The sequence below is a fragment of the Sarcophilus harrisii genome, chromosome 3, assembly GCF_902635505.1.
Source record: "Sarcophilus harrisii chromosome 3, mSarHar1.11, whole genome shotgun sequence".
Classification (NCBI taxonomy): Eukaryota; Metazoa; Chordata; class Mammalia; order Dasyuromorphia; family Dasyuridae; genus Sarcophilus; species Sarcophilus harrisii.
This window is the reverse complement of record NC_045428.1, coordinates 57710772-57738051: the sequence shown is the minus strand read 5'-3', so window position 1 is coordinate 57738051 and position 27280 is coordinate 57710772. Positions and strand designations below refer to the sequence as shown.

At 36.1% G+C, this 27280-nt stretch overlaps 1 protein-coding gene across 3 annotated transcripts in view; it reads right to left on the bottom strand.

Annotated features, from left to right (window-relative positions):
* SERPINE2 (serpin family E member 2) overlaps positions 1 to 27280 on the bottom strand; it is a 78333-nt gene that overhangs the window by 7454 nt on the left and 43599 nt on the right. For 2 of the 3 annotated variants that reach the window (XM_023500810.2, XM_012546585.2), the window contains exons 2-4: positions 24792 to 25071; positions 18250 to 18477; positions 10771 to 10968 (exon numbers count right to left, since the gene is read on the bottom strand). In XM_023500810.2, coding sequence (XP_023356578.1) covers positions 10771 to 10968; positions 18250 to 18477; positions 24792 to 25050 — 685 coding nt within the window. In that variant the 5' untranslated portion in view covers positions 25051 to 25071. Of the gene's footprint in view, positions 1 to 10770; positions 10969 to 18249; positions 18478 to 24791; positions 25072 to 26075; positions 26166 to 27280 lie in introns of those variants that run through there. The other variant, XM_012546586.3, reaches the window with a different exon arrangement.

Here is a 27280-nt window from a genome sequence, read left to right as displayed (position 1 = left end):
TGAATAGTATAGCTATTATGTTTCACTATCGTTGCATTTGCCCTGGTGTGGATTTCAGCTGAAATGCAAGGGCAGAGACCTTGTTTTTGGAAATACTTTCAATTCTGAACTTTGCATTAAGTGGGGATCAATTATGAAAAAAGGGAGAATTAAGGCTGCCTTAGGGTCATGCCATTTGCCAGAGGGTGGGAACAGGAGGATAATAAGGAACATTTTCCATTCATTTCTGCAGCCATCCTAGTAAATGCATTTAAAGTTCATAAAGATACAAAACACTCTGACAAAAATTTGTATATAACCTCTAGAGCTGGTCCATCAGTGGATGCAGTACACGTATATAACTACCTACTGAGCTGGTCTTTCAGTAGATGCAATTTGGATAATGTGCTTTGCTTTGACATGGGGAGGGATAGGATAGATTGGAGTGTCTTTGGAGAACTATGCAGTGCTTTTAGTGGTGCTCTCTTCCCTCAAGTTTCTCCTTGAAGTGAAAGAACATCTTTTTCTTTTTCTTTTTAAGTAGTACTTTATTTTTCCAAATATATGCAAAGATAGTTTTCAACATTCACCTTTGCAAAACCATGTGTTCCAAATTTTTCTCCCTCTCCCCCAAAACAGCAAGTAATTTGATATAGGTTAAACATGTGCAACTCTTCTAAATATATTTTCATATGTGTCATGCTGCACAAGAAAAATCAGATCGAAAGGGAAAAAGACATCAGAAAGAAAAAGAAGAAACAAGCAGACAAACAACAATAAAAAGATGAAAATACTATGTTTTGATCCAATTCAGACTCCATAGTTCTCTCTCTGGATGCAGATACACTTTCCATTACAAGTCTATTGGAATAAGGGCATCTTTTTAACATCAATATTCTTCTGGTGATGCTTTAAGGCTGTGGGTCATGAAATACCACAATCTCCAGCTTACTTATAGCTGAAACCTTCCATATGTGTAGTCTCTCCCACTAGAACCTGAGTTCCTTAAGAACTGGGACTGTCTCACTTTTCTCTTTGTATACTCAGCACATAATAAGTGTTCACTAAATGCTTTTTACTTATTCATACTCAATCATGAAAGATTAAAGTTGTAGTTAAATCAAAGACGTAGAAATGCATCAGGATCTATACATCTCTGGGCAATTTTTTGTTAGTCCATTCAATAGATTTAATATATGAAACACTGAATAAATCGCCCTGAGACACTGTTAAAAACATATTCATTGCACCAATAATATGCTTTAGAGCAGAGATGCCAAGATTCCTAGCCTGAGACACCACTCCTGAGTGAAATCCAAACCAGATAAAAAAGTAATTGGTAATTTTTTAACAAAATAAATAAAAATTCAACTGAACACTGATAACATTCATATATGTTTTCTAAATCATTATGTGACTCTGGGGAGCCTTGAGTTTGATATCACTGCTTTAGTCTGAAGGCTGGGCGAGGTGAATTAAAAGTTAAATCAGAAGATCTGGCCATGAAAAAACTCTACTATCTACTTATGCAGGGGAAATGTTTTTTGAAAGAGTTATATCAAATCATCAGCCTCTGTCTCCTCTTGAGTCTTCAAAGATCAGGGACAGGACAAAAATCAAGACCACTGGTGGTGGCCTGGGATACAGTGGAGGACCTTAGTGTCTTTGATGTCTGACCAAGTTCTAAGTGCTGTACACTAGATGCCAGTAAATACATATTGATTGATGGATAATATTGCATATTGATTGATGTCAATCTGAGTGTGAGTGCTTCCCACCCCCCTTTTCCTAGTGTAGATACTACATAATCCCATAATTACACTTTTGGAGAGGCTTTCCCAGACAAAGGTAGGAATCTAAATAGGTAGAGGAAAACTGATCAGGTTTTTCATTTTGAAAACTCCTAGAACTCATGCAATTAGGTTTTGTTAAAATGGATGTAGTGAGTGGCCGTCATTTAAGAATTGTACTGTGGGTGTGCAGAGGGTAAAACAAATGGTTAGTGAAGAACTATATAAACAGGGTAGTATAAAGGATGCCAGAAATCTAAATGATTAGAAACAGTCCATAGTCCATTCATGTAGAAAGAGCAAGGGATGACTGATGAAGAATATGTGTCCAGCTGTTACCGTGTCAACAGACCCAACAAGGAGGTCCACTGGTAGATGGATTGGTGTCCAATCTGAAAGAATATCCCTATCAATGAAATGATAGATTCATCAACATTCTGACACATCAAAGTACATTTGTAGAGCACTTTTCTCCAACGAGCATTTAGAGGTGAGGTGACTAATTCAAGATCATAGATAGTAAGCTGCAGAGCCAAAATTCTTGACTTCAAGTTCAATGTTCCCCCCATCTCTCCAAACTAGACTAACATTAGAAGAAGTGTAATATTGTTGGTAGAAAACTGGTGTCAGTCACAAAGACCCAAGTTTAATCTCTGCCTCTGATAATTTGATTATGGCAAATTATGGCCAACAGCCTCTCAGGAGCCCAAGCAACCCTTAAGGCTTAATAAGTTGGAGTACAAGTCCCAATAAGCATTATTAAAAATTTCCCTATGTAGATGAAATCACAGATTCTACTTTTAAAAGTAAAGCATTCCCACTACCTAATAAGCTTGGTACATTAGAGCCAAGAAGAATACAATATTCCAAGAGATGGGTTGTAGTGAAAATAGAGGTATGAACAGCTTGAAGGGTTTTACTATCTTTAAAAAAATGAATCATTGTATTATAAGGAAATTAGCTTTTTTCCCCCCTGGAAACCAGAACTCTGGTCTACCGATCAAGAAGTATTTATAAGGAGTTTACTATATTAGACATCTGAGTAGTGCAGTGGACAAAGTACCAGGTCTGGGGTCAAGAAGATCTAAATTCAAATCTGCCCTTCTACACTTACTAGCTGCGTGGTTTTGAGCAAGTCACTTAACCCTATTTGTCTCAGTTTCCTCATTTGGAGATGAACTGGAGAAAAAAATGGCAAACCTTCTAGGATCTTTGCCAAGAAATAGCCAAATGGGGTCATGAAGAATCAGACCGAATTGAAATAATTGAACAACAAAAACATGTTGTCAGGTACTTCACTAAGTACTGGAGATATAAAGAAAATGCTGAAAAAAATCTTTCCCTCAATATTTTAATGGCTGAGAAAATACACATTTACACAGGTCTCTAGAAGAGAAACAGAGCAGATGGAAAGTACTAATTTTAGCAGAAAAGGCATTAGCTTCTGGGGAGATTGGGAAAGGTCTTTTGTAGAAGATGACACTTGACCCAATTCCTCTCTTTTGGGGCAACATTTTGTTGGGGATGTCTATCTAAGAGGGCTCTGGAATCCTTCTGTCTGCCATAAAATCTACCTATCAAAAACATAAGTGGACACAGGGGTCTCTGTTGTGCAAAGAACATCTTGGACCAGAAAATGCAATAGAGCTAGTCCAACTAGTGGAATGCCTGACACCAGTGTCTCTTTAATGAGGAAATATTTAGACAAGCATATTAGTGTAACCTTTTGGAACATAGTGTTCCCTCTATCCACGGCATTCAGACAACAAGGCCACTTAGCTGCCCCAGCATACTCGGCCACTACTCAGAGATACATAATAACTCTCAGGATATGAGTGATTCTGTCCTTTCTTTGGTTGCTTGAGTACAAAAGACAGAAGGATTTTCTATCCCCCTTCTAGCTTTAGGCTTTAAATATTCTCAAGGAAATGAGTTGAATTGTCAGAGGCAAAGTAAAGACTCTTAGTTTGGTTTTTTATCATCCCTTGGAGAGGAATGATAATCCTCTCAGTCTTAATATTGCCAGAAATTTGCTTTTCGAGTCCCTGTGATTTCACTGGAAATTTGAAAAACCTTTAAGGCTATTTAGAAAACTGGAGCATTTTTTTTCCCTAACAAATCACTTTTTTGAAAAAATCAGTAGGATTAAGTCATTAATAGAGAGAGATATAGGTCAGGGATAAAATTTATGTGGGATCAGGGATAAAATATATGTGGTCTTTTGCAAGTCAATTCATTTCTTTTTGAGTTTACTCATCTATTATTTGTGGGGATTGGAAAAAATGGCTAAAAAAGTCCTTTCCAGGTCTAAATTTATGACTATGAATAAAACAGTATCAAAACCCAGGGATGCATCCTGAATATGTACAAACATAAAAGCAGCTCTCTATCTGAATGAAATTATATATGTGATTTATTGATTTCTATTTATAATATCAATCAATGCCCAGTCTTTACACATAGCCAATGACCATTGTTTTGCCTATCCCCCATATAATCTTGTATTTTCATGTTCTAAATCACAAATTTTCAGTGGTCATTCATATATATGCTAGAAAATAGATAAAGTGGGTATTGAGGAGAAGGAGATAAACTAAAAAATTCCCTCTGGAGAAAAAAGAAAAGAAAAAATTATTTTTTTCAGAAATGAAATTATATTCTTTCACCACTTTTTAAAAGATAGGAATAATTCATTGTGTGATTCTATGGAAATTTTCTAGAAACCTAATCTCATTGAATATCACTTCACTTCTGAAGTAGTATTCTAAACACAAGATAGTTCAGTGACCAAAAGAAATCACACCTGCTGCAGCTAAAAGTTATTGTTTCCATAAAACAATGAATCAGGAGCAGAAGGGAGTGTAGGCAGTCTCTTGACAGAACACAAAAGTTCTTTCCCCACCAAGATATGTCCCAGTTCTAAAATTCTATGTACTTTGTTCTACATTCTTGGGTATTTAAGGACACTCAATATCTTTCCTAATTAGAAGATTTTGGGGATCAAACCTTACTTGATAGCCTGTAAAGGCTATCAATGGGAAGGCAAACATTTTTGCTTGAAGGAATTATAACCTAGAAGATTTGAATGAAAAAATAAGAAATTAAGAAATGAAAAAATGTCAAAAAAAAAAGACCATAGATGCTTAGAGAGCCTTTATGTATCACAGAATGTGGTTCTATGGGGAAGCTCACTCAATTATACTTCATTTCTATCCTTAGTCCCCAAAGAAAAAATATATAAAAGGCATTTACATCCTTTCTGAAAAACAAACAAAAACCCAAACTCCTAGTCCAAATAAAGGAACATTTTTGAGTTTATGCAGTTTTCTTTCTTTTCAAATAAATAATGTTATAAAGATTTTACAAAGGAAATTAGCTCATGTGGTTCTTTATACATATATCAACCCTCATCACAACTGGCCAAATGTCTTCCCTGGACTAACAAGAATTTACTTTATGGAGTACAGTGCAATGTTGTGAATGTGTGAATATATATGTTAACAGTAGGAACTAAATATGGCTTCCAAGATTTTTTTTTTTAATTAAAAATACTAATTCTTCAGAAGAAGCCAATCTAGTTATCATGTTAACAAGGTGAAAATCCATTTGCATCCTGAATCTACATCACTGGCTTGTGTGATACGCATTTCTTTAGACATCACATTTAGTAAAGTGCCTACTATGTGACAAACACTTTGTTAGTACTACAAGAACATTAAGTGTTTATTATGCATCATGTATTGTGCTAGGCTTTTGCAATAAATACATGCAAGTGAAGCAAGCTCCTACTCTCAAAAGAGTTTATATTCTGTTTTTTAAATTCATTTTGATTTTCTTTCTGGTTCTGAATTTTCTCCCTCTTCCTTTTCATCTCCCAACCAATGAGGAGGAAAGAAAAATAAAACTCATTACAAATATGTAGTCACACAAAACAAGTTCCCCATTAGCTGTGTTGCAAGAAAGAGAAAAAGTAATCTGCACTGAGCTCATCAGTTCTCTATCTGGAGGTAGAGAACATGTTTTATCATGAATCCTTTGGAATTTTGATTGGTCATTGTGTTAATCAGAATTACTATTCCAATGGGGGAAGACAACATAGAAAGGGGAATGGGGAAGGTGGTGGGGAGACATTATTGAGAAAAAGCATGATTAGGGTCTTTCCTAAAAATTTTTTTGGTTTAGTTTTTTTTTTAGTAGTATCTGACTCCTTGTGATCCCTTTTGGAGTTTTCTTGACAAAGATATTCTTGGCCTGCCATTTCCTTCTCCAGTTCATTTTGTAGATGAAGAAACCAAAGAAAATGGGGTTTAATGTTTGAGGTTGGATTTGAACTCATGAAGATGAGTCTTCCTAATTCCAAGCCCACTGCTATATCTGCTGCAATATCTAGTTGTCTCTCCTAAAACAGAATTAGTTTCAAATCTGGCCTCTATGATTACTATTGGTGTGATCTTAGAAAAATTACTTAACCTCAGTTTCCTCATCTGTAAAATGAAGAGGTTCAATCAATAGCCTCTAAGGCCCTTTTAACTCTAAATCTATGCTACTACAAAATTGATTTTCAATCAATCAAAAAAATCTTTATTAAGTGCTTACTATGTGTCACATACTGTGCTAAGTGCCAAATTTGCCATAGCTATATTTCAACACTGTCAGTGTTAAGTGTCCTATGAGTATAAGTCCCCATAGGGAATTTATTTCTGGTGCATATTCCAATGTTTCTGAAAATTAAAAAAGGTCAGAAATAAAAGGAATAGGAAAACTATAGGCCTGTTTTTTTTTTAATATTTGGTGGAATTCACTTGTAAATCCATCTGACCCTGACGATTTTTTCTTAGGGAGTTCATTGATGACTTGATCAATTTCTTTTTTCTAAAATAAGACTATTTCTTGGAAAAAAAAATATAAAGAGAAGAAAAAAATAAACCCACCCAGGCAAGAAAATTTACATTGTCAAAACTGATAGTCCAAGAAATTTGAAATCTGTATAGATAAAACTCAGATAATGGTGACCTGGTCTGCCCAAATCTAGATCATGATTTTCACTTGGATAGATTGGACAAATGGTTCTAACTCTTGTCAAAGGCACAAATATTTCCTAGGAACAGAGGAGCCTATGGTAGTTCTTATAAACTACTATATTCGTTTAGCTACAGGATCAATATATTAATATAATGTGGCTACAGGAAAATGTGTTCAGTTAACAAAAAATGGTCTTAATGCATTTGATGAAAATAACTTATTGAGCTCAACTAAACAGGGCATGAAAGTAATTAGAGCCCAGTTTATTTTACTTTGTTTTGGGGTATGTCTCAGTTTAAACTTTTCAAAATGTTTAAGTCTAGTTCTCATCTCCTTTTCCAGTATTATTTGATAGATCTCTTTGTACACTTTTGTTCCAGTCAAATTGAAAGAACAGCAATTCTCAGTACATGACCCTCTACCTCCTTTTTTTGTCTTTTTACATGTGAGTCCACATCTTTTAACTTTCTGTCTTGTAGAATCTTTAGCTACCTTCAAAGAATAGCTCAAGAGTCACCTCTCTACACAAGCCTTTACGGAGTCTCTCTTATTAGCATTCTTTACCTCTTAAAAATTACTCAGTATAAACTTCCTTATGTAAATATTGCATTCACTCAACCCCCAATAGAAGGTAAGCTTCTTGGGACAGAAAAAAAAAATATGTTGGTTTTGCCTTTCTGCCCCAGTACCTTACATATAATAGATACTTAATAAATGCTTATTAAGCTTGACAGGGAACTGAATTTTTAGAAACAATTCTCTCTCTATTGACCTTGCACAGCTCTCTCTCACTTAAATCCAGTTCACCTGCACGTCATGGCGTCACTTCCCTAAAGTCATGGTGTTCTTCCAGAATGAAGTACAAACAACAACAACAATTCATTCTATTAAAAATTACACACTAAAAAGGAATGGGAGAATTTGGCAATTTTTTTCAACTTCTAATGATTAGAGTATTGTTTTAACAATGTTAACCATGATTTAATTGTAATTGAGCATGACATAATTTGCCAAATTTCTAGTAGAGCTTCACAAATATAATACATGCACTCCCTTCTCCAGACAACATGGCAAAGATTACCTAAAAGAGCTTTGCAAATAGTAGCTTGGCTCCATTCCTGGTACCAGAAAGTACTTAGGGCAGACCTATGTTAAAAACTGGTAGGGATATATGTTCTATCATCCTGGTAAGATCACTATAGATAATGCAAAAACTAAGGGTAATGACAAGTAGTTGCACTGAGCTAATGCTGTTGGGTTGTGGAGAAAGCTACTAAGATACCCATTCCTTCCTTTGCTTTCAAACAGCCTAATTTTAAGACGAATTTATTTATAGAAAGCAAACTACTATTCTTTCTGGTATTTCAATAGCCCCCAAGACATACTATAAACATGTCAGGAGCTTAAAAAAATACTTTCTTAAATAAGCAAAAGTTTTTACTAGACTACTGTCCTCCCAAGAGGTATATTGGTAGTAAGAGACATGGAACAGTTATCTTATCTCAAATAGATTGTCTCTTCCAAGTTACACAGCTATGTTAAGGTTATTTAGGGATAACTAATGGAACAGCTCACAGTTTCACTTTGGGTTAATAATGACAAGATCTGCCAATTAAAAAAAAATCTGCCACAGATTCATTGGAGAATTCGAGTGTTGAAGTTTAATTGTCTGAAGATTTATGAAAATGTAATATTGGAAATCAAATGTATAAGTTTAGGTTCAAGTCATAAATTACAATATTTTCAAGCAGTAATCACTACTAATTTAAATTGGTTCCCAAATGTTTCAGTCAACTCCATTTTTTAAGCACTTTCTATGTGACAGGTACTTATTAAGCCCTAGAGCTACAAAGAAAGGCAAAAAACAGCCATCACAAGGAACTCACAGTCTAAAGGGAAGAGGAGAGTTCAATCAGGAACAAATAGGATCTCTACAGGATAATTTGGGGTAATCTTGGAGGGAAGACACTAGGATTAAGGTTTTGGGAAAGACAGAAATGAAGAGGGAGAGTGTTCCAGAATTGGGAGGCAGACAGAAAAAATGCATAGAGACAGATGAATGTGCAAAGACACAACTGCCGGTGGATTACCAGGTGGAGCAGAAAAGGTAAGAGGAGACTGGAAAAGTAGGAAGGGAGCAGGTGAGGAACCAAACAGAAAATCTTATATTTGGCAATAGGGAGCCACTGGAGTTTATCAGATTATAGAGGTGATATAGTTTAGAATAGCCAGAATAGCCAGGATAAAAAAGAAATAAAGAGAAAGATGGCCTTCATTCATTCATGCTATGATAATGAGCACAGAGGTTTTTAAGTCATTAACAGGAAATTAAATCATTAATAGGAAAATTCGCTTGATCCTTCACAGGGACTAGATCTGTGATTTCATCATTATAGAGAACTCCCAAGAGGAAGAAACTCCCCCTAGCAATTGAGGTTAGCACCTTCTCATTTCAGAGAGTTGACTACAGCAGAAGTGTCAAACTCTGGATAAATGCAGTTTAGGTAACCCAGATTACAATATCATTGTGAAATTATAATAAAATAAATTAAAATGTAATAGTGCATAGATAATGTTAATTTGTGGTTTTCTTAGTCACTATGTATCTCCTAGGGATTTATATTGTATTTGGATTTGATACTCAAATACTGAGTGCTGAAAAGTTGTAGGACTTCCTCTGGAGTATGTGACCTGGTCTGTTCTCTAACCATTATACCACATTTCCTTTAAAAGATCCATGGATCAGCAGTGTTACTATTGGGATTATATCCCAAAGAGATTATAAAGAAGGGAAAGGGACCTGTATGTGCACGAATGTTTGTGGCAGCCCTTTTTGTAGTGGCTAAAAACTGGAAACTGAATGAATGTCCATCAGTTGGAGAATGGCTGAATAAATTATGGTATGAAAATTATGGAATATTACTGTTCTGTAAGAAATGACCAACAGGATGATTTCAGAAAGGCCTGGAGAGACTTACACGAACTGATGCTGAGTGAAATGAGCAGGACCAGGAGATCATTATATACTTCAACAACAATACTAGATGATGACCAGTTCTGATGGATCAGGCCATCCTCAGCAACGAGATCAACCAAATCATTTCTAATGGAAGCAGTAATGAACTGAACCAGCTATGCCCAGAAAAAGAACTCTGGGAGATGACTAAAAACCATTACATTGAATTCCCAATCCCTATATTTATGTACACCTGCATTTTTGATTTCCTTCACAAGCTAATTGTACAATATTTCAGAGTCTGATTCTTTTTGTACAGCAAAATAACGTTTTGGTCATGTATACTTATTGCGTATCTAATTTATATTTTAATATATTTAACATCTATTGGTCATCCTGCCATCTAGGGGAGGGGGTGGGGGGGTAAGAGGTGAAAAATTGGAACAAGAGGTTTGGCAATTGTTAATGCTGTAAAGTTACCCATGCATATATCCTGTAAATAAAAGGCTATTAAAAAAATAAAAAAAATAAAAGATCCATGGATCTATAATTTTATAATCATGGGAAATCCTCTTAAGGATAAAGACTGTGACTTCTCTGAGATGGCTTTTATAAACTTATGTGGCTAAAAACCACACCATCTACAGGCCAGATTTATGGCAATGAGCATCCCTAAATTAAGCCATGACTAGCTCTCAGATAATTGAAACCTAGCCTAACATCACCTAAACTTTTGGGCTATGGAAGTGATCTTATGGACTTTCAAGGAATGGTAAGTTATTACAGGTCTTACTAAGCTCTAAAGGTTTTAAATAAATGCCTGGTAACATTATGACACTATTTTTTAAGGAAAGAGAGACTTCTCACCTCTAAGCTTTTTATTTTTACTTAAAAAAATAAAATTAATTTTAAAAAAAGGAAAAACAACCACTGTTCGTATGTACTAGATCTTGCCTCACACAACAGATTTTTACAAAAGTCTCTCTTTGTTTTTGAATTCTGGGCCCTTGAGTGGGAGCTTACCACATCGGAACACCGCCAGCTGAGCCAACATTGGTACTTGGTAAGACTTCCCATCACCTGCCACAAACGTGCGTTTCTTTGTGTTTTCAGGTTGAAATCGTGATTTCCACAAGCCCTTGAAATATATAGCATTGACAAGCACCAGCTTGGTGAGCATGCCATCAATAAGATCTGAGGAGATGAGGTTGTCAATCATTCCTGTAAAATCAAAAGAAAATGCAGTGAGAGATCAACTCTATGTGCTCTACCGATGAGAAGGCAAGAAGGGATTTAGAGAGAATAGGGGCAGGACTGGGAGTTCAAAAGATCATAGATTGAAGGTCCAAGGGACCTTTGAAGCCACTGAGTCCAATTCTCCTCCCCTTTTGAAGATGTAGAACTCAAAGCTTCATGCAAACTAAATGTCTGAGGCAGGACTTGAACTCCAGATCTCTCTATTTGAAGCCCCATATTCTGATCATCATAACATTCTTCTAGTCCAATGGTACTTTAAACTTATTTTGTAACATGGACCCTTCTCCCCTTTAAAAAAATTTTATTTGTAGTTCTGAATTCTTTCCTTCACACTGCTCATTTAACAAACATGAAAAACAAATTAAGTTATACATATACACTTAATACATTGTTAAAGAAAACAAATTTCCACATTAGCCATGCCCCAAAATAAATATAATATATTTCTATCTGTCTCTATATACATATAAGCATACATATCTATCTCTACAACTATCTAAACATTTCAATCTGCATGCTGAGTTCACCTCTATTTGGAGATAGATATTTTTATTGAGTCCTTTGAAAATGTGTGTTGGTTCAGAATTGTCTGTCTTTAAAGTATTATTGTTATTGTATAAATCGTTTTCCTGATTCTGCTCACTCCCTTTTGTATCTTTTCACACCTGCTCAAGTTTTTCTAAAACCATCCCCTTCATCATTTTTAGAGCATAATAGCAGTCTCACATATACAAATACCTTGGACCCCTTTGGCACTCTGGTGAAACTCATGAATGGATGGACCCCTTCTCAGAATGTCTTAACTGGAGGAAGGTGTTAAATTGCAGTTAGAGGTTGGTTAAAATTGAGATATATGTATTTTTCCCCATCTAAGTTCACATTCTCCCTTGAAATGTATACATAGAAATCTATGGCCTCCAAGTTAAAAACCTTGATCTAAGCTGACTTTTTCATTTGATAGGCAAGGAAACAGAGGTCCCCCAAAAAGCAGCACAAAATGAAAGAGCTGGCTCTAGAATTCAGGTTTCCTGGTTCCCAGTCTTCCAACCTCACGGTGTTGAAAATGGCCTACATCACTTACTAAAAATCATAAAAGGCATCAAATCCCTTTTCTCCACAGGAGAACAGCTTCTATGAAAATATGTGAACTCTGGTCAAAACCAGTTTTTAAAATTCCTTCACTTTTTCTCTAAAGACTTTCAACTGTGATTTTTGCCTAGATATCATTAAAAACCAAGTAACAAACATGCAATTGTAGCATGTTGACATTTAGTTAACAGAAGTGATACCAACTGTTCTGGAGATAGGGAAAGCTTAGAGATTGGGGTCCTTGAAATTTTAAGTTTAATTTAAAAATACTTGAAGCTTTTCCTATCACTGAGGTTACATCTACTATTTTTAGTGATATCTACATAAGTTGCTAAAATTTCTCAAACTGTGCACAGGGTTTTGTGTCCCTGTGAAACAACTTCATTGCTGTCATGTCTTTAAATAAAAGGGCATTTCCAATGCAACTTTAAACAGCTCTTGAGTCCAAGCAGCTCATACACAGCCTCTTAAGGGATGCTGGAGGTGGAGGCAGAGGACCTGAGTTCAAATTCCAACTCTGCCATCACTTAATTTCTCAAGCCTCAATTTTCTCATCTATAAAATAAGAGGGTCAGAAGAGCAGACATATTAAGTTCCTTCCTAAAAATCAATATTTCTAAGATCCTGATAGTCACCATCAAACGACTAATTTAGTTACCCTCAAATTTTAATAATAATAATATCTAACATTTGTAGAGAGCATTAAGGTTTTCAAAATTCTTTACAAATACCATTTCATTTAATTTTTATAACAGTTCTGTCAGGAAGGCACTATTATCCCCATTTAACAGATGAGGTAAATAAGACTAAGGGAGATTTAAGTGACTTGCTCAGAGTCACACAATTAATCAGTGTTTGAGTCAGGATTTGAACTAGGTCTTTCTGACTCTGCATACAACCCTCAGTCCCCTATACCTCTTAGCTGCTTAGTGTATGACTGTGTACTAAACAGTTCCTTAAACAAGACTACCACGAGTGTGCCATTGTATCCAAGAGCAGAAGGAAAAAAGCAGCCATTACTAAAACATTCTCCATTGGCACTCATGTCCTGGCTGCTTATTATTGCTCTAATTTCTAACAGTCCCAAAGCATTTCCTTAGGTAGTACTAAGACAAAAATATAGGCAGGTCTGATACATTAGTACTTGTAAATAAATTAGCTTCATATATAAATGTGCCTCTGTGTGTGTGTGTGTGTGTGTACATAAATACATACACATATATGTGTACATATATATGTTCATATAAATATATAAGAACAAAGCCTATATATGTGTATATGTGTGTGTGCATGTGTATATAATAAGAATGAAGTTTATATGTGTGTGTATGTATGTATGTATATATATATAAGAATGAATCTCATATATATAATACATACACATATGTATTGGATTCAGATATAAATAAAATATATATTTAAATATAAATAAATATATAAATATTATATGTATATAATATTTATTTATTTATCTTTAGCATCTTTAGTATCTAGCATACAGCAAACACTTAATAAATACTTGTTGATCAAATGATAGATACATCTTTTTAATGTACAAAGGTCCCATGCTCTGATCGCCACAAAAACTTTCCCGATTTTTTCCTTATAAGTTGGTCAATAAACATTTATTAAGTCCCTACTGTGCATGAGGCACATGTATTAAGCACTTAGGAAATAAATAAGAAAGAAGCAGTCCCTGGTCTCAAGAAACTTACAATCTAATAGAAAAGAAAAATTAAACAAAAGCATACCTATAAGCTATAAATAGGAAAAATTAGAAATAATTAATAGAGGAAAGAGATTAGAATGACCACCTTTCTTTTGCTTGTTGATTTTTTCTCTGCAATGTACAACACCACTAAGCCTCAGGAGGCACATGGGTTTACCTCCTGTGTTGACTCTTGCCTGAATACAATGCTGTCAGGTCAAAGTAGTTCACTGCTCTCATTTGAATCCCGGCTTATTACTTCTGACATGGCATTTTTATTCTTCTTGGTAGGGGGAGTAGCACCTTGATATTATGGGAATGGAAGCTGTTCCCTTCCAGGGTCAGGGTGCCCCTATACCCATCCCCTTCTATAGTATGTTTTGGTGATTAGGTAATGGGCAGAATCAGCAAGCTCCTTCCTGGCTCAGCTGCTTGGGCCAAGGCTTAAGTCCACGCTCTTTATGCAAAGGTAACTCTGGATTACAAAGGATGAAAACCCATTTAAATATATATTTTTAATAGTTAATAGAAAAGAGTGATCCTGTTTTCTACTATTTCTTGTTACTATATAGTATTTCACTTATTTTATGGGAAAAATCATTTTTTTGCAAGCTGGTAAGAGCCTCTCACCACTTACATAAATAATTCTAGAAAATGAAGTCTAGTTCAAAATTTCTGTGTTCCTGAATTGAGGACTACATACATAGATGTACATATATGTATATAAAAATTTCAGGATTTCAAAGCCAGCTAGAATGGCTCCAGATCCTATTAGGAGCAGAATATCATGAACCTAAGGAGTATTGGCAGCAGAATTCTAGTGTTCAATGCTATGAGGCTGAAAGAAACAAAATCAAATCCAAAAAGGAGGTTGGGACTTCAGCAATTTAAACATTATTCATTAAGCACCTATTAAATGAATGTAATGGAATATTATTATTATATAAGAAATGATGAATAGGCTGATTTTAGACAAATCTGGAAAGATTTACATGACCTGATGCTGAGGGAAATGAGCAGAACCAGGAGAACATTAAACACAGAAACAGCAAAAATGTATGATCAAGTATGATAGACTTAGGTCTTCACAGCAATATAGTGATTTAAGGCAATTCCAATGGACTTTGGATGGAAGATGTCGTTTGCATCCAGAGAGAAAACTATGGAGACTGAATGTGGATTGAAGCATAGTATTTTCACCTTTGTGTAGTGGTAGTTTTTCTTTCTTGTGGTTTTTCACTTTTAATCTGATTTTTCTTTCTCAACATGACTCATATGGAAATGTTAAAAACTGATTTTACATTTATAACCTACATCACATTGCTTGCTGTCTTAGGGAGGGGTGGGATGTAAAGAAGCAAGGAAAAAAAATTTGGAATTCAAAATCTTATAAAAATGAATGTTGAAGACTATCTCTACTTATAATTGGAAAATTAATATACCATTAAAAGAAAATTTAAAAATAAAATAAAAATTATGAAAATGTATCTCTGTTATGTTATATAATACTGTGTTAAGATTTAAGATTTCCAACTATGCCAGATTGTTTAACCTGACTTTAAGTCTCAGTTTCCTCATGTGTCAAATGGTGATGATAATATCTGGAATACTTATCTCAAAGGGCTGTTACAAGTACTAAAAGACAAAGAGTATGTACGAAAAGCTTGTTAGATTTTAAATAAATCTCTAAAGATTTTAAATTCTTGGAAGACTTTAAAGAAGCTAGCTTGACTGATACTATTTTACAGAAGAAGAAAATGAGATTTACAAATATAAAAAGTGACTTGCCCTGGCTCATCCAGCATGTCTTGAAGCTTGGATGAGTCTAAGTTCCACCTCAAAATCAATGCATTTTCTGGGGAATACGCATTTATATAACACTTACTATGTGCTAGGCCCTGAACTAAGCACTTTTTATAAAGATTATTTCATTTGATTTTCACAATAACCCTGTGTTAATATATTATTACTATTATATGATGTAACATATTAATGACATGTTATATTTCATATATAACATATAATGTCCTTGGTTTTGCTGCTGAGGAAACTGAGGCAACAGAAGTTAAGTGATGTGCCCAGGATCATGGAGCTAATAAGTGTCTGAGGCAAGATATAAATTTAGAGCTTTCTAATTCAAGGCTCAGCCTTCACCTTTTTTCAGTGTCACTCAAGGTCAAAGAAGCAATAGAAGGGCTGCCTGGGACTAGATGGATTTATGAGGGATTGTCACCCAAATTTACTTAACTTCTGTTTTTTCTACTAAAGAAGAATGATCCTTAGACAGGGATCCATAGAACACATGGTTAACAGGCAATTCCAGGTAAGAGATAATAAGTATTGACATTAATAAAATTAATAATACATTATTACATGTTATACATAATAATATATTAAGTATACAAAGTGCTTTGTACACATTATCTCAATTAAACCTTTTTTAAAGTTGCAGAAATTGAACTAAGTTGAGTGATTTGTCCTTGATTATAACGTTGATAAGGGTCAAAGTTAGGATTTGTATCTAGAATTTCTTGACCTTACCCCAATGACCCTTAAGCTCTCATAGGTAAGGTTTTTGCTTCATTTTCTTGGGAACCAGACTTCAATGCTCATCCTACAGTTTCTCTCCTTGGTATGGCTCTAGGGAAAGAGCTTTTTCTCCTCCTTGCCTCACTTATCAGCACTTTTAGGAGTTGGGTTCCCTCATTAGAGTATAAGCTCTCAATCTTTATATCTCCAGGGCCAGCATTTCATCCACTGTCTTCCTAACTCCAAGGCCATCTTCCCTCTCATAAGATGGTGAGAAATTGGTTGTTGCTTGTCCTTCATTTTCAAAGGGGATCAATAACATCACAGGATGATGTCTTAGCTTGTTCATGAATTGAATTTAAGGCAGAATTGCCCAAAATCATCAGTCTCAGTCTCTCTTCCTGATCATTGCAGTACAGTGACAGGATAAAAGTCAAAACAACTGCATTGGATGATCTTGGTGTCTTTGATGTTTGATCAAGCTCTAAGCACTTCAAAACAAATTGAAACAAATGGTTCTCATCTTCCCATTTTCCAGAAGAAGTCTTCACATGCTTGGGGTAGATATCCCTCCCTCCCAACTCACTAAAAGTCCAATTCACAGATAATTTGGTCACCAGATAGGGAAGAGACTATTTAGCTTGATAGACATAAATTTCTTAAGTTCAAGTCATCTAATCTGGATAAAAATCGCATCCTAATGTACCAAAAAAATTGTGCATCTGACTGCTAAACCTTCTACCTAAATTTATAATTCTGTGACTCCACTGATTTTTTTTGAGGGGTGGAAATATGAAGGAAGGAAAAAACATCATAGTATTGGAGACTGGAAAATGAAAAACTAATTTTCAAAAAGGGGAGAACTCCAAGTTATAGATAAGTTTGACTTTCATTCATGGCAAAGTGGTTAACAAAGAAAAAGAAGCTTGATCAATATGAACTGAGCTCACCAAGAACAAGTCATAACAGACTCATTCATATTTTCAAGTAGATTTGCTAAAAGGCTTTCTTCTAGCCTGCTACAGACATAGTATAACTGGATTTCAGTGAGGCATTTCATAATATCACTGTGGACAAGAAGGAGCTGGATGATAATACAGGTAGATAAATTAGGGCCTGACTGAAAAGCTGGAGGTGATTCAAGGATCAGTGTCAGTCTCTGATATAGTGGGATGCTATTAGGTTCTGTCATTTGCCTATAATGTTAGTCATGCTATTGATTTTTGAATTCAGTTTACTGACAAAAATGCTTATCAATCTTAAAATCCCCCCTAAATCCCTACCTTGTACAAGAAGACTTTCCATAATTTCCCTTATCCAGGAATGACTAATCAGTTATAAACAAGGTATGACTGTAATAAGACAGAACTTCATACTTTGGTTTTTTAAAAAATTAATTGCACAAGTAAAGTACAAAGGAGAAATTATTAGACTACTGGGAATAAACCCAGGCACCTTACTATTCTGAAAGCTCATGGGCCAACAGTATGTTAAACAAAATTCCATGAATAGAAACAGTATCTAGAATGAGGGAAGTTAATAGAGACACAGTGTATTTGTTGCTTTTCAGACCATATGTGTAATCTCATGTTCAGTTCTGGGTGTTAAGGAAAGGCTCTGAAAATCAGAACATTCCCAGTAAAGCCTGAAGGAATAATAATCAAGTGATATGGGGATCTGCTGAAGGAATTGAGATGTTATTAAGAAGAAGAGAAGATTTGGGGCAGCTGTCTATGAAAATAAATGGCTGTTCAAATGATTCTAAATTCCAATTTAGCAGGAGCTGGATTAATAAGGTTTTCCTTTACAGAAGGGTGAGTGGGACAATCCAGTTGGATGTTCAGAATATATCTTGAGATCTCATCATTCATCTACTCTGCATCATCCTAAGTATTTTTTTAGGGTGCACAAATACTCACCTCTAGTTTCATTTTTAACCCAGAAATTGATAGAATCAGCAGCAGAGGCTTTATCTTCAAAGTTCAAATTCCGGACCTCACACTGAAACACATCTTTGTTCCTTGTAACAAAAGGCACTTCCATTTTAAAGCCGTTTTTTGCAAATATAGCATTAGCCACTGTGACAATGTCTTTATTCTTCTTGGAGACGACGGCCTTGTTGATCTTCTTTAAAACTTTCCCAAATCCTGTGGGAGAGATAGGAGAATGCAGCAAATTAATTACAAAGAAAATAAAAAAGAGACCTTTATCTTGTAACTTACAGGGAATAAGAACATTCGTTATCAAATGGTTGCAGAGCAGGATGCTGATTCTGTTGTCTTAGTTGTCTTAAGCCCTCTCTTAAAAATGGAAGTCAGATAACAACCTAGGAACTGTTGGGACTTTAAATCTGACACAGAGCAAAGGCAAAGTCACAAGGCACATAAATTTATTAATATAAGGTAGAATTGGCTCTGACATCTTTGATATATTGACATCACCTTCACAACAAAATTTTTTTTTCTACAGCAGATGAGAGGAGATGGGTTTGAAAGTTCCCTTTGGTTCTCACATATTAAAGGAATAGATTTGATTTTGTTGTTGTTTCATTTTCATACTCTTTGACATTACTTTTTAGTCAAGGAGTACCAATGTATCTTACACCCTTGAATTTATCAGTTACAACAGACCATATTTCTATGAGTCTATGGTTCAATAGACATATTTGAAGACACAGGTCATAGATTCTCAAGCTGGAAGGGAACTTACTCCATTCCTTTTGTTTTACAAATGGAAGCTAAGTGATTCAACAGGATTTGAATCCAGGTCCTCTGATCTCATTGGCTAGCATTCTTTCCATTGTACAATACTGACTATGAAGTTTTTTTGTAAATTACTAAACATCCTACCTGATTCTGAAAGGATTAATGATGAGAGACCTCCACTCAAATTCTTCTCCAGTGCACCATCATGGTGTGGAGAGGACCCTTGGGACTTGCTAGAAGGAAGATAAAAATACAGTACCACTGCAACTTCCAAGGCATGCTAATTCTTGCCTGGCCATTAGTTTTATAAGAGAGTTTTCAAAATAGTGGAGAGGGCTCCTTAAAGGGAAGGCTATTTTACCTTTGTCTTTGGATCTTTAGCATCCAGCACCACGTGGCATTTTAATGACCACTGTTGAATGACTGAGATAAAAATAATGTATAGTCTTTTGCAAAACTTAACATGTTATAGAAATGCTGCCATTATTGTTGTTATTATTGAATGTTACTAAGCTGGAAAAGCATTAATTATTAATCCAGCAAAGACCTATCATCTGAAAATTGGACTGAAAGTGGAAAGTGGCTCATCTCCAGAGGCTTGGCCACTGGGTGATGTATTTTGTCAGCCTGGCAACCGACAAGGTTGTTCATTAAGATTTGGAAAAGTTCTGAGTTTTAGTTCCTTCTAGTGGTTCCTTCTAGTAACCACCATCCAGACAAAAACCACAGGTATTTAAAATGCTTTTAATATGAAACAAGGCAACCAGGAAACTACTGTGTCAATTAAGAATTAAGATCTTGGCTTGCTCCTGTTATTTCAGTTTTCTTCAAAAAAAAAAAAAAAAAAAAAAAAAAGACTCTCAATAGATCAAGGTCAACTTCAAACATCAGGCAAATTGTTCACCTTTGACAAAATGTTCATTCGATAAATGTTCATCAGTAATTCATTCAATGAACATTTTCTGTATGCAGAACATTCTACTAGATGGAGGAGACACTAGGGTTAGGTAATACCCACAAACCTTACACTTCCTGCAGATCCTTCTTTCACTCAAATTGTTAATATCAGGTCTTCCTGACTTTGAGATCAGTTCTCTCCTTTCATATGACACTTTAGGGCTTACTGGTCAAATCTAGAAAAAAAAATCAACGTCCCTACCCAAGACTGAGGGGAAGTGCTGATTTGCACTGGTAAAAACAGTTTCCTCACTAGGACTCCCTTACACAGATGAAATCATAAGCTTAAGAGAAATGCCATATAAATATGTAATAAGGATCACAGATAATGAGCTGAAAGGGACATTAAGGGCCCAGAAAACTCAATTCCCTCATTTTGAAGAAAAGTAAACTGAAGCCCAAGGAAGCCAAATGACTTTCTCTGATCATTCAGAAAGTACCAGAGGGAAGCTTTGACCCCAGATCCTCTAACTCCTGAGCCAATACCCTTTTCACTGCTTTCTTCTTTTTAATGCTCAATAAACCAGTCCTACCTTAGCCCTTCCTCCACAGAGACAATCCAACCATTTTGTCCTAGAGTGCCCAAAAGCTGAGGACATACTCAATCAATTGTTTTTCTTTTTCCAGACTGAATTTTATACCATTTAGCCAGATTTCAATACCAATGCTACTCTTTTTATTTTATTTTGTTTTGAATAGAGATGAAGAGAGGGCCAGAGAGGATGGATTAGGGGAAGAGATAACTCATCAAAAGGCCAAAAACATCAATGTATTTGAAAGTGCCACTGGTTGGATTTACTTGTGGGTGTTTTTTTTTAAATAAATACCCTTTTTATAGAGTCTACAAGTGTGGGCTTGCCCTATAGAAAGGTTACTAGTCATCATTTTTGGAGACAATTCACTTAACTATGAAATAATAAATCTTGCAGCCAATGTTTTTAGAGAGAATATAATTGTTCTGAAGAAAAAACCCATAAGAAGAAGACTTGCATGATGCAATGGAGTCCAGAAATACCTCCCTGATCCCACACAGAGAGATGATGACACAGGAAAGCAAGACCTAGCAAGCCTGGGGAGTTACAGTGACCCTAGGTTGTTATTCCCCGCCCCCCAACTCTAGGGCTTAACTTATTAGTTCCCTTTGTTAGTTTTTAGATGTTTGGAAATTGGACGACTATGGTGGGATAGACTTCTACCTATTTGTCATAAATGATATCTGTATAGCTCTTAAAGATTTACAAAGTACTTGACATTCATCATTTTATTAAATTCTCATTTTTCCTTCTTTATCCTACTCTATGAAACGGCTTTCAGCCTTTCTTTAGGTGGCTTTTTTTTTCTGGGTGTTCACTTTCAAGCACCATAGACATTTAGAGGTTAAATTAACAAAAGGAAAAGTTACAAATGTACAGATCTTTCCACAAATCATGGCTTAAATACTAGAGTCCTCCAGAAATGGACCTGAATTTTTCCTAGTCTTCCTCCTTCCCTGAACCCCTTCTTCCAGAATTTGACCTCAGAACCAGCTTCACCCAAAGATTATAATACCTATGCATCAAATCAGCTAGCAAATAGGAGGTGCAGTGAGCTTGAGTCCTTGTCTTAGCTCTGGGAAAATCATATAAATTTCTGAGCCTCATTTCCTTATTTTTAAAATGGGTCTAATACTGACTGTGAGGGAAAATAATGATATTCCAGTCCAATAAACAATCCATCCATAGTCATCCTGATCTATGTTTTGCCACTGAATTAAGATACTCTGGAGGAAAGCATGAGATGGATGACTTTGTATGGTCCTCCCTCACCTAAATCCATTTCATTTGCGAGTCAAGACATCATCCTCTTGATGTCACTGACTCTCTTCAAGAATAAAGGAACAACAAGTGCCTACTATGTTCCAGCCATTGTGCTAAGCACTGAGGATGCAATTAATAAAAAAGACAGTCCCTATCTTAAAGGAGTTTATTCCTAATATTCTAATATTCCTCTTTTAAGGCTTGGCTCTCCTAAAAGATGTTCTGAATATTTTTTTTTTCTGACATAGACCTTTCTTTGACTGTTTCATGAAGCTCATTCTCAAAATAATATTTTTAAATGCATAAAATAAAAACAAAGGATTACATACTATACTGAAATTTAATTATTAATTTTTTTAAAGTTCGTAGATCTTATTTTAAAAATCCCTGCAGGAACAATACCCTATTTTCAAAAGAAGCAGATTACAAACTACTCTCCTTATTACAAAGGATTGTAGATTTAGAACTAAAGGAAGACTTCAAAGTCACTTATTTCAGCATTTCATTTTACTGTGAAGGGAAACGGAAGTCCAAAAAGTTAAATGATTTCCCCAAAGTCATTCAAGGAGCAAGAGACTAAGCTGGATGTGACTCCCAAACATTGTACCCAATCTTCTTTTATGCCCCCCAAAGGACATTCCAGACCTCCAAGTAAACCAACTAGCATGAAACTGACCCATCGAAGCACCAGCAGTTTATACAGCAGAGGGAATTCTGGACTGTCAGTCTCTGCTTTAATCACTTCCTCCACCTTGGAATCATAACTAGCAATTTGGGGCCTCAAATTAACCTGGCACAAATAGCATGAAAGGATGCTTCCAGGCAACTTTCTAAGATAAATTCGGTTGCTGGGATAAGACCCCGACAAATTGCCTGAGGGAGAAAGAAAAAGACACCAGTCTTTGTGGGCAGACACCAGTAAGTCTGGGTTTGCAGTGGTGACTGGAGTGGGACCAGGTGGGAGCTCACCTGGAACACAGCTTGAGGGGAAGTAGTTATCATCTGTTAGCTTCCTATTTTAACTAATTATTTTTGCTAGGAAGGTTCTAAGCTTAACTGTTTCTACTTGCTGATGGATTCCAAGTACAATCGGCTCCTCCTGAAGTTCAGTACCCTGAGGCAAAGTCTGATTGCCAGACTACCCCGCCCTTGCTTCAAACAAGATGTTCATTCATCTTGATTAATTTTTACACCAGTGAAGGAGGCAGAAAAAAGGAGCATTAATTGAAACACACAAACACACACACAGAAACAGAAAGAGAAACAGAGATATACAGAGAGAGACAGAAACACAGAGACACACAGAGACAGAGAGGCAGACAGAGTCAGAGAGCGACAGAGTCACAGAGAGGCAGATGGAGAGAGAGAGAGAGAGAGAGAGAGAGAGAGAGAGAGAGAGAGAGAGAGAGGAAGAGGAAGAGGAAGAAGAAGAAGAAGAAGAAGAAGAAGAAGAAGAAGAAGAAGAAGAAGAAGAAGGAGGAGGAGGAGAGGAAGGAGGAGGAGGAGGAGGAGGAGGAGGAGGAGGAGGAGGAATAGGAGGAGGAGGAGGAGGAGGAGGAGGAGGAATAGGAGGAGGAGGAGGAGGAGGAGGAGGAGGAGGAGGAGAGAGGGGAGGAAGAAAAAGAGAGGGGAGAGAGAGAGAGAGAGAGAGAGAGAGAGAGAGAGAGGAGGGAAGAAGAGAGGGGGAGAAGAAAAAGAGAGGGAGAGAGAGAGAGAGAGAAAGAGAGAGAGAGAGAGAGAGAGAGAGAGAGAGAGAGAGAGAGAGAGAGAGGAGACAGAGACAGAGAGGCAGACAGAGTCAGAGAGCGACAGAGTCACAGAGAGGCAGATGGAGAGAGAGAGAGAGAGAGAGAGAGAGAGAGAGAGAGAGAGAGAGGGGAAGAAGAAGAAGAAGGAGGAGGAGGAGGAGGAGGAGGAGGAGGAGGAGGAGGAGAAAGGGGGAGGAAGAAAAAGAGAGGGGAGAGAGAGAGAGAGAGAAAGAGAGAGAGGAGGAAGAGAGAGGGGGGAGTAAGAAAAAGAGAGGGGAGGGAGGGAGAGAGAGAGAGAGAGAGAGAGAGAGACAGAGACAGAGACACACAGAGACAGAGAGTCAGACAGAGGGAGAAACAGAGAGGCAGAAAGAGGGAGAGAGAAGGAAACCAACTTGCTTAAAGTTACATTGCTAATTAGTGGTCAGCCCAAGATCATCAAGATCTTCTGCCTTCCGCCCCCCAATTCTTTCAACCCAGAGGCACTATGGTATATAATGGAAAGAAAGTTGGATTTTAAGTTAAGTCCTAGATTTGAATCCTGATTTTGTCATATTATTATTTGTCTGACTTTAAGGAATTCACTTTTCTCAAGAATCTTCATTTTAAAAACCAGACTCTATTTCCTCATTTGTCTAATAAAAGAGTAAGACTGGATCACTTCAGAGCTCTTTTGAAGTCCTAAATAAATCATATTTATATATTAGGATCAAGCTATATATCATATTATGATCAAGTTATTTTCTCACTATAGGATTATTTTTTTAAAGCACATTTAGTAAACAACCAATTCATCCCAGGATTGTACCATGTAATGGAAATGATGCAGCTTTGAGAACTAGGCAGCCTGGGAGTCTGGTATCAGCTCTGCCCCCAACTATGTTATATGGGGCAGCCACTTTGATTCTTCTGGGCAGAGCATTTTTCTGTGTAAAATGAGATACTGGACTGGATTACATGATAATAGATTTAGAGAAGAAAAAATACTATCCAATCCAGCTTCCTCATTTTACTGATGAGATAACTGAGGTCTATGGTTGTCCACTGACTTCTGCCCAAGGTTATTCAGGGAGTAGTCGAAGGTGGAATTTAAACAGCTCCAGAGCTAATGATATTTCAACTCATTTTAACATTCTGGGGTTCTAGGCTGATCTTCCCCAATAAGCCCTTGATGCATCCTGAGGAACAAAGAAGCCATCCTGGAAAAGGCATTCCCCTTCAATAACCAATAACCCCATCATGAGAGAAAACTCACCATTGACACCATATCTCATCACTGTTGTCAACTGCTTCTTTGTCTTGCCATCAGCTCCAAGCTGAAGCATCCCCAGAACTGATGCAATCCCATGAGGAGAAAAAATGATATTCTCACGAGGTCGAGATTTGACTATTTGATTAAAAACCTGGATTCCAGTGTCTGAGCCAAGTTCCTCAAGAGAGAAAGGATCGAGATGGGAATAGGCTGATGTCAAAGTCACTGTGGTGAAAAGGAGAAGTGGAAATTGCCAAGACATGGTTCCTTCTTGAAGGATAACCTGCAAATTAAGGAAAATTAAGATACATTTACTATGTAGTCATGAGGAGTTGTTTATCTTCTCAGCTAGGTGAAAATCTTTATGCTACATGTTATCTATCGAAAAACCGAAGAACAACTAAGAACTCAAACTAAATACATCAGAAATTATTGGACGTCTCCTAAGAAATTAGGAGCGATGACTGAGTTGAAGTCCTGCCTCTGACATATAGCTGTATAATCTTGGGCAAGTTATTTAACTGCTCAGTGATGATGACTCTAAGAATATAAATTACAATCATTAGTGAAGGGATTGTCCATACTGGTAGTGTCTGACACTGATGAAATCACAGTTCTAAAAATCCTGCCCTCCCTCAATTTAGTCTTCCCTTCTTATAACCTCACTGTTAAAATCAGTAGAGAAACAAAATCTCTCAAATCTTCAAAGCAACAAAAATCTTAAATGTTCTTTGGAACTTTTTAAAGCCTAATAACATGAGGGAAAGGAATGAAGAGAATGGAGAAGGAAAAGAGGAAGAGAAGAAAGAAAAATGTTTTAAGGTAGGACACAGAAGGGTTTAATAAAACTTTAGTAGATATAAACTCATCCACAATTTAGTGTTTGAGTTAGTTCACCAACAAGATACCAAATCTGAGCCTAGTTATCTAGATATTTACTAACCATGTCAAAGCAGCTTGTCAGCTGATAAACCTTGGGCTTGAAGTTATAAAGATTTGTGTTCAAATCTCAGCTCAGACATGTAGTAGCTGTAAGACCCTAAACAAATCAATTAACTAAGCTCAATTTTCTCATCTATAAAATGTGAATAAGAAAAGCACTAATTCATAGAGATATAATGAGAATCAAATGAAATATTGTGTACAGTGCTTTGCCAATTGCATAGTTCTTGTAAATTAAATTAAATTCCATGTAAAATATCAGCTAATATAATTTTAAAAAAAAGTATTGATACTTTTATACATATCTTAAAATATTTTTGGGCTTCCCTTCCCAGAGAGCCATACCTTGTAACAGCTAGATGGAATAGTGGATAGTGCTGAACCTGGAGTTAGAAAGACCCTGTGTTCAAATCTTCTCTCAGATATTTACTAGCGATTCTGAGCAAATCACTTTGCCTCAGTTTCCTCATCTGTAAAGTGGGGACAATAATAAAACTGACTTCCTCTTGCTGTAAGGATTAAATGAGATAATATTCGTAAAGTACTTTGCAAGCTTTGAAATATTTTAACAAAGAATAACAAATGGAAAAACAGTTCAGCAAAACTAGACAACATATTGAAAAACTCTGACATTTTATGTTGTGTTTGATACCCATAATATTCCACCTCTGCAGAAAATAGAGGGGAGGGGAAGGTGGGAATGGATGGGAGGAAGATTCACCACATATTTAAATTCACTCATACATCTGTTGAAAATAGTTATAAAGGGAGTATACAGATGTTAACACTTAAAGGCCACATTAAATGCCTACAGTATATCAGGGAAGAACATTAAGCAAATTGATCAAGAATGCATCTGCTTACACTTCTGTTCACTTACTCTACCTCCATTTTAAATAAGGTTCTTTCCCCACCATTAAGTAGAACTTGCTATCCCCTTCACTTTTTTTTTTTTTTTTTTTTTTTTTTTTTTTTGCTGTGGGAGCATGATTGTATTTGTCAAAATGCATCCAAACATATCTTCCATTTAATAAAGTAGCAGAAATGCTACTTTAAACAAAAGCACAGTACCTGGCATATAGAAAGTGCTGAATATATGTTTACCGAACAAATTAAAAGCATGATTTTTCCCCTCTATGTAGTAATACAATTCCTATAATAATAACTTGTATGCATGTACATCATAAAAGCCCCAAGAACACTGTCATCATTCCTAATCTTCCTCACTTCTAGAGAGATTTTAGTAGTGAAGCAAAATAAGGTGGGAATCAAGGAGAGGGTGGAAGAAACATGATAAAAGTTTAAAAAAACTTTTTATTTTGAGGGATACAGCCTTTTTCATCCAATCTGTCCTTTGGAAAGGAAGAAAGAGCAGAAAGCAAGGCCAGTCTGAAGCAATATTCTGTAACTGGAAAAGTTCCTCTTTATTGGTTCTCTCGCATTTCCTTTCTGTACTTTTCTATTTTTTGCTCTAGCTGCCTGGATGCCCACCATTAATATGAAACCCTCATGTAGCATTTTTGTCCTCTATTGTCACAATGTCCCACAGA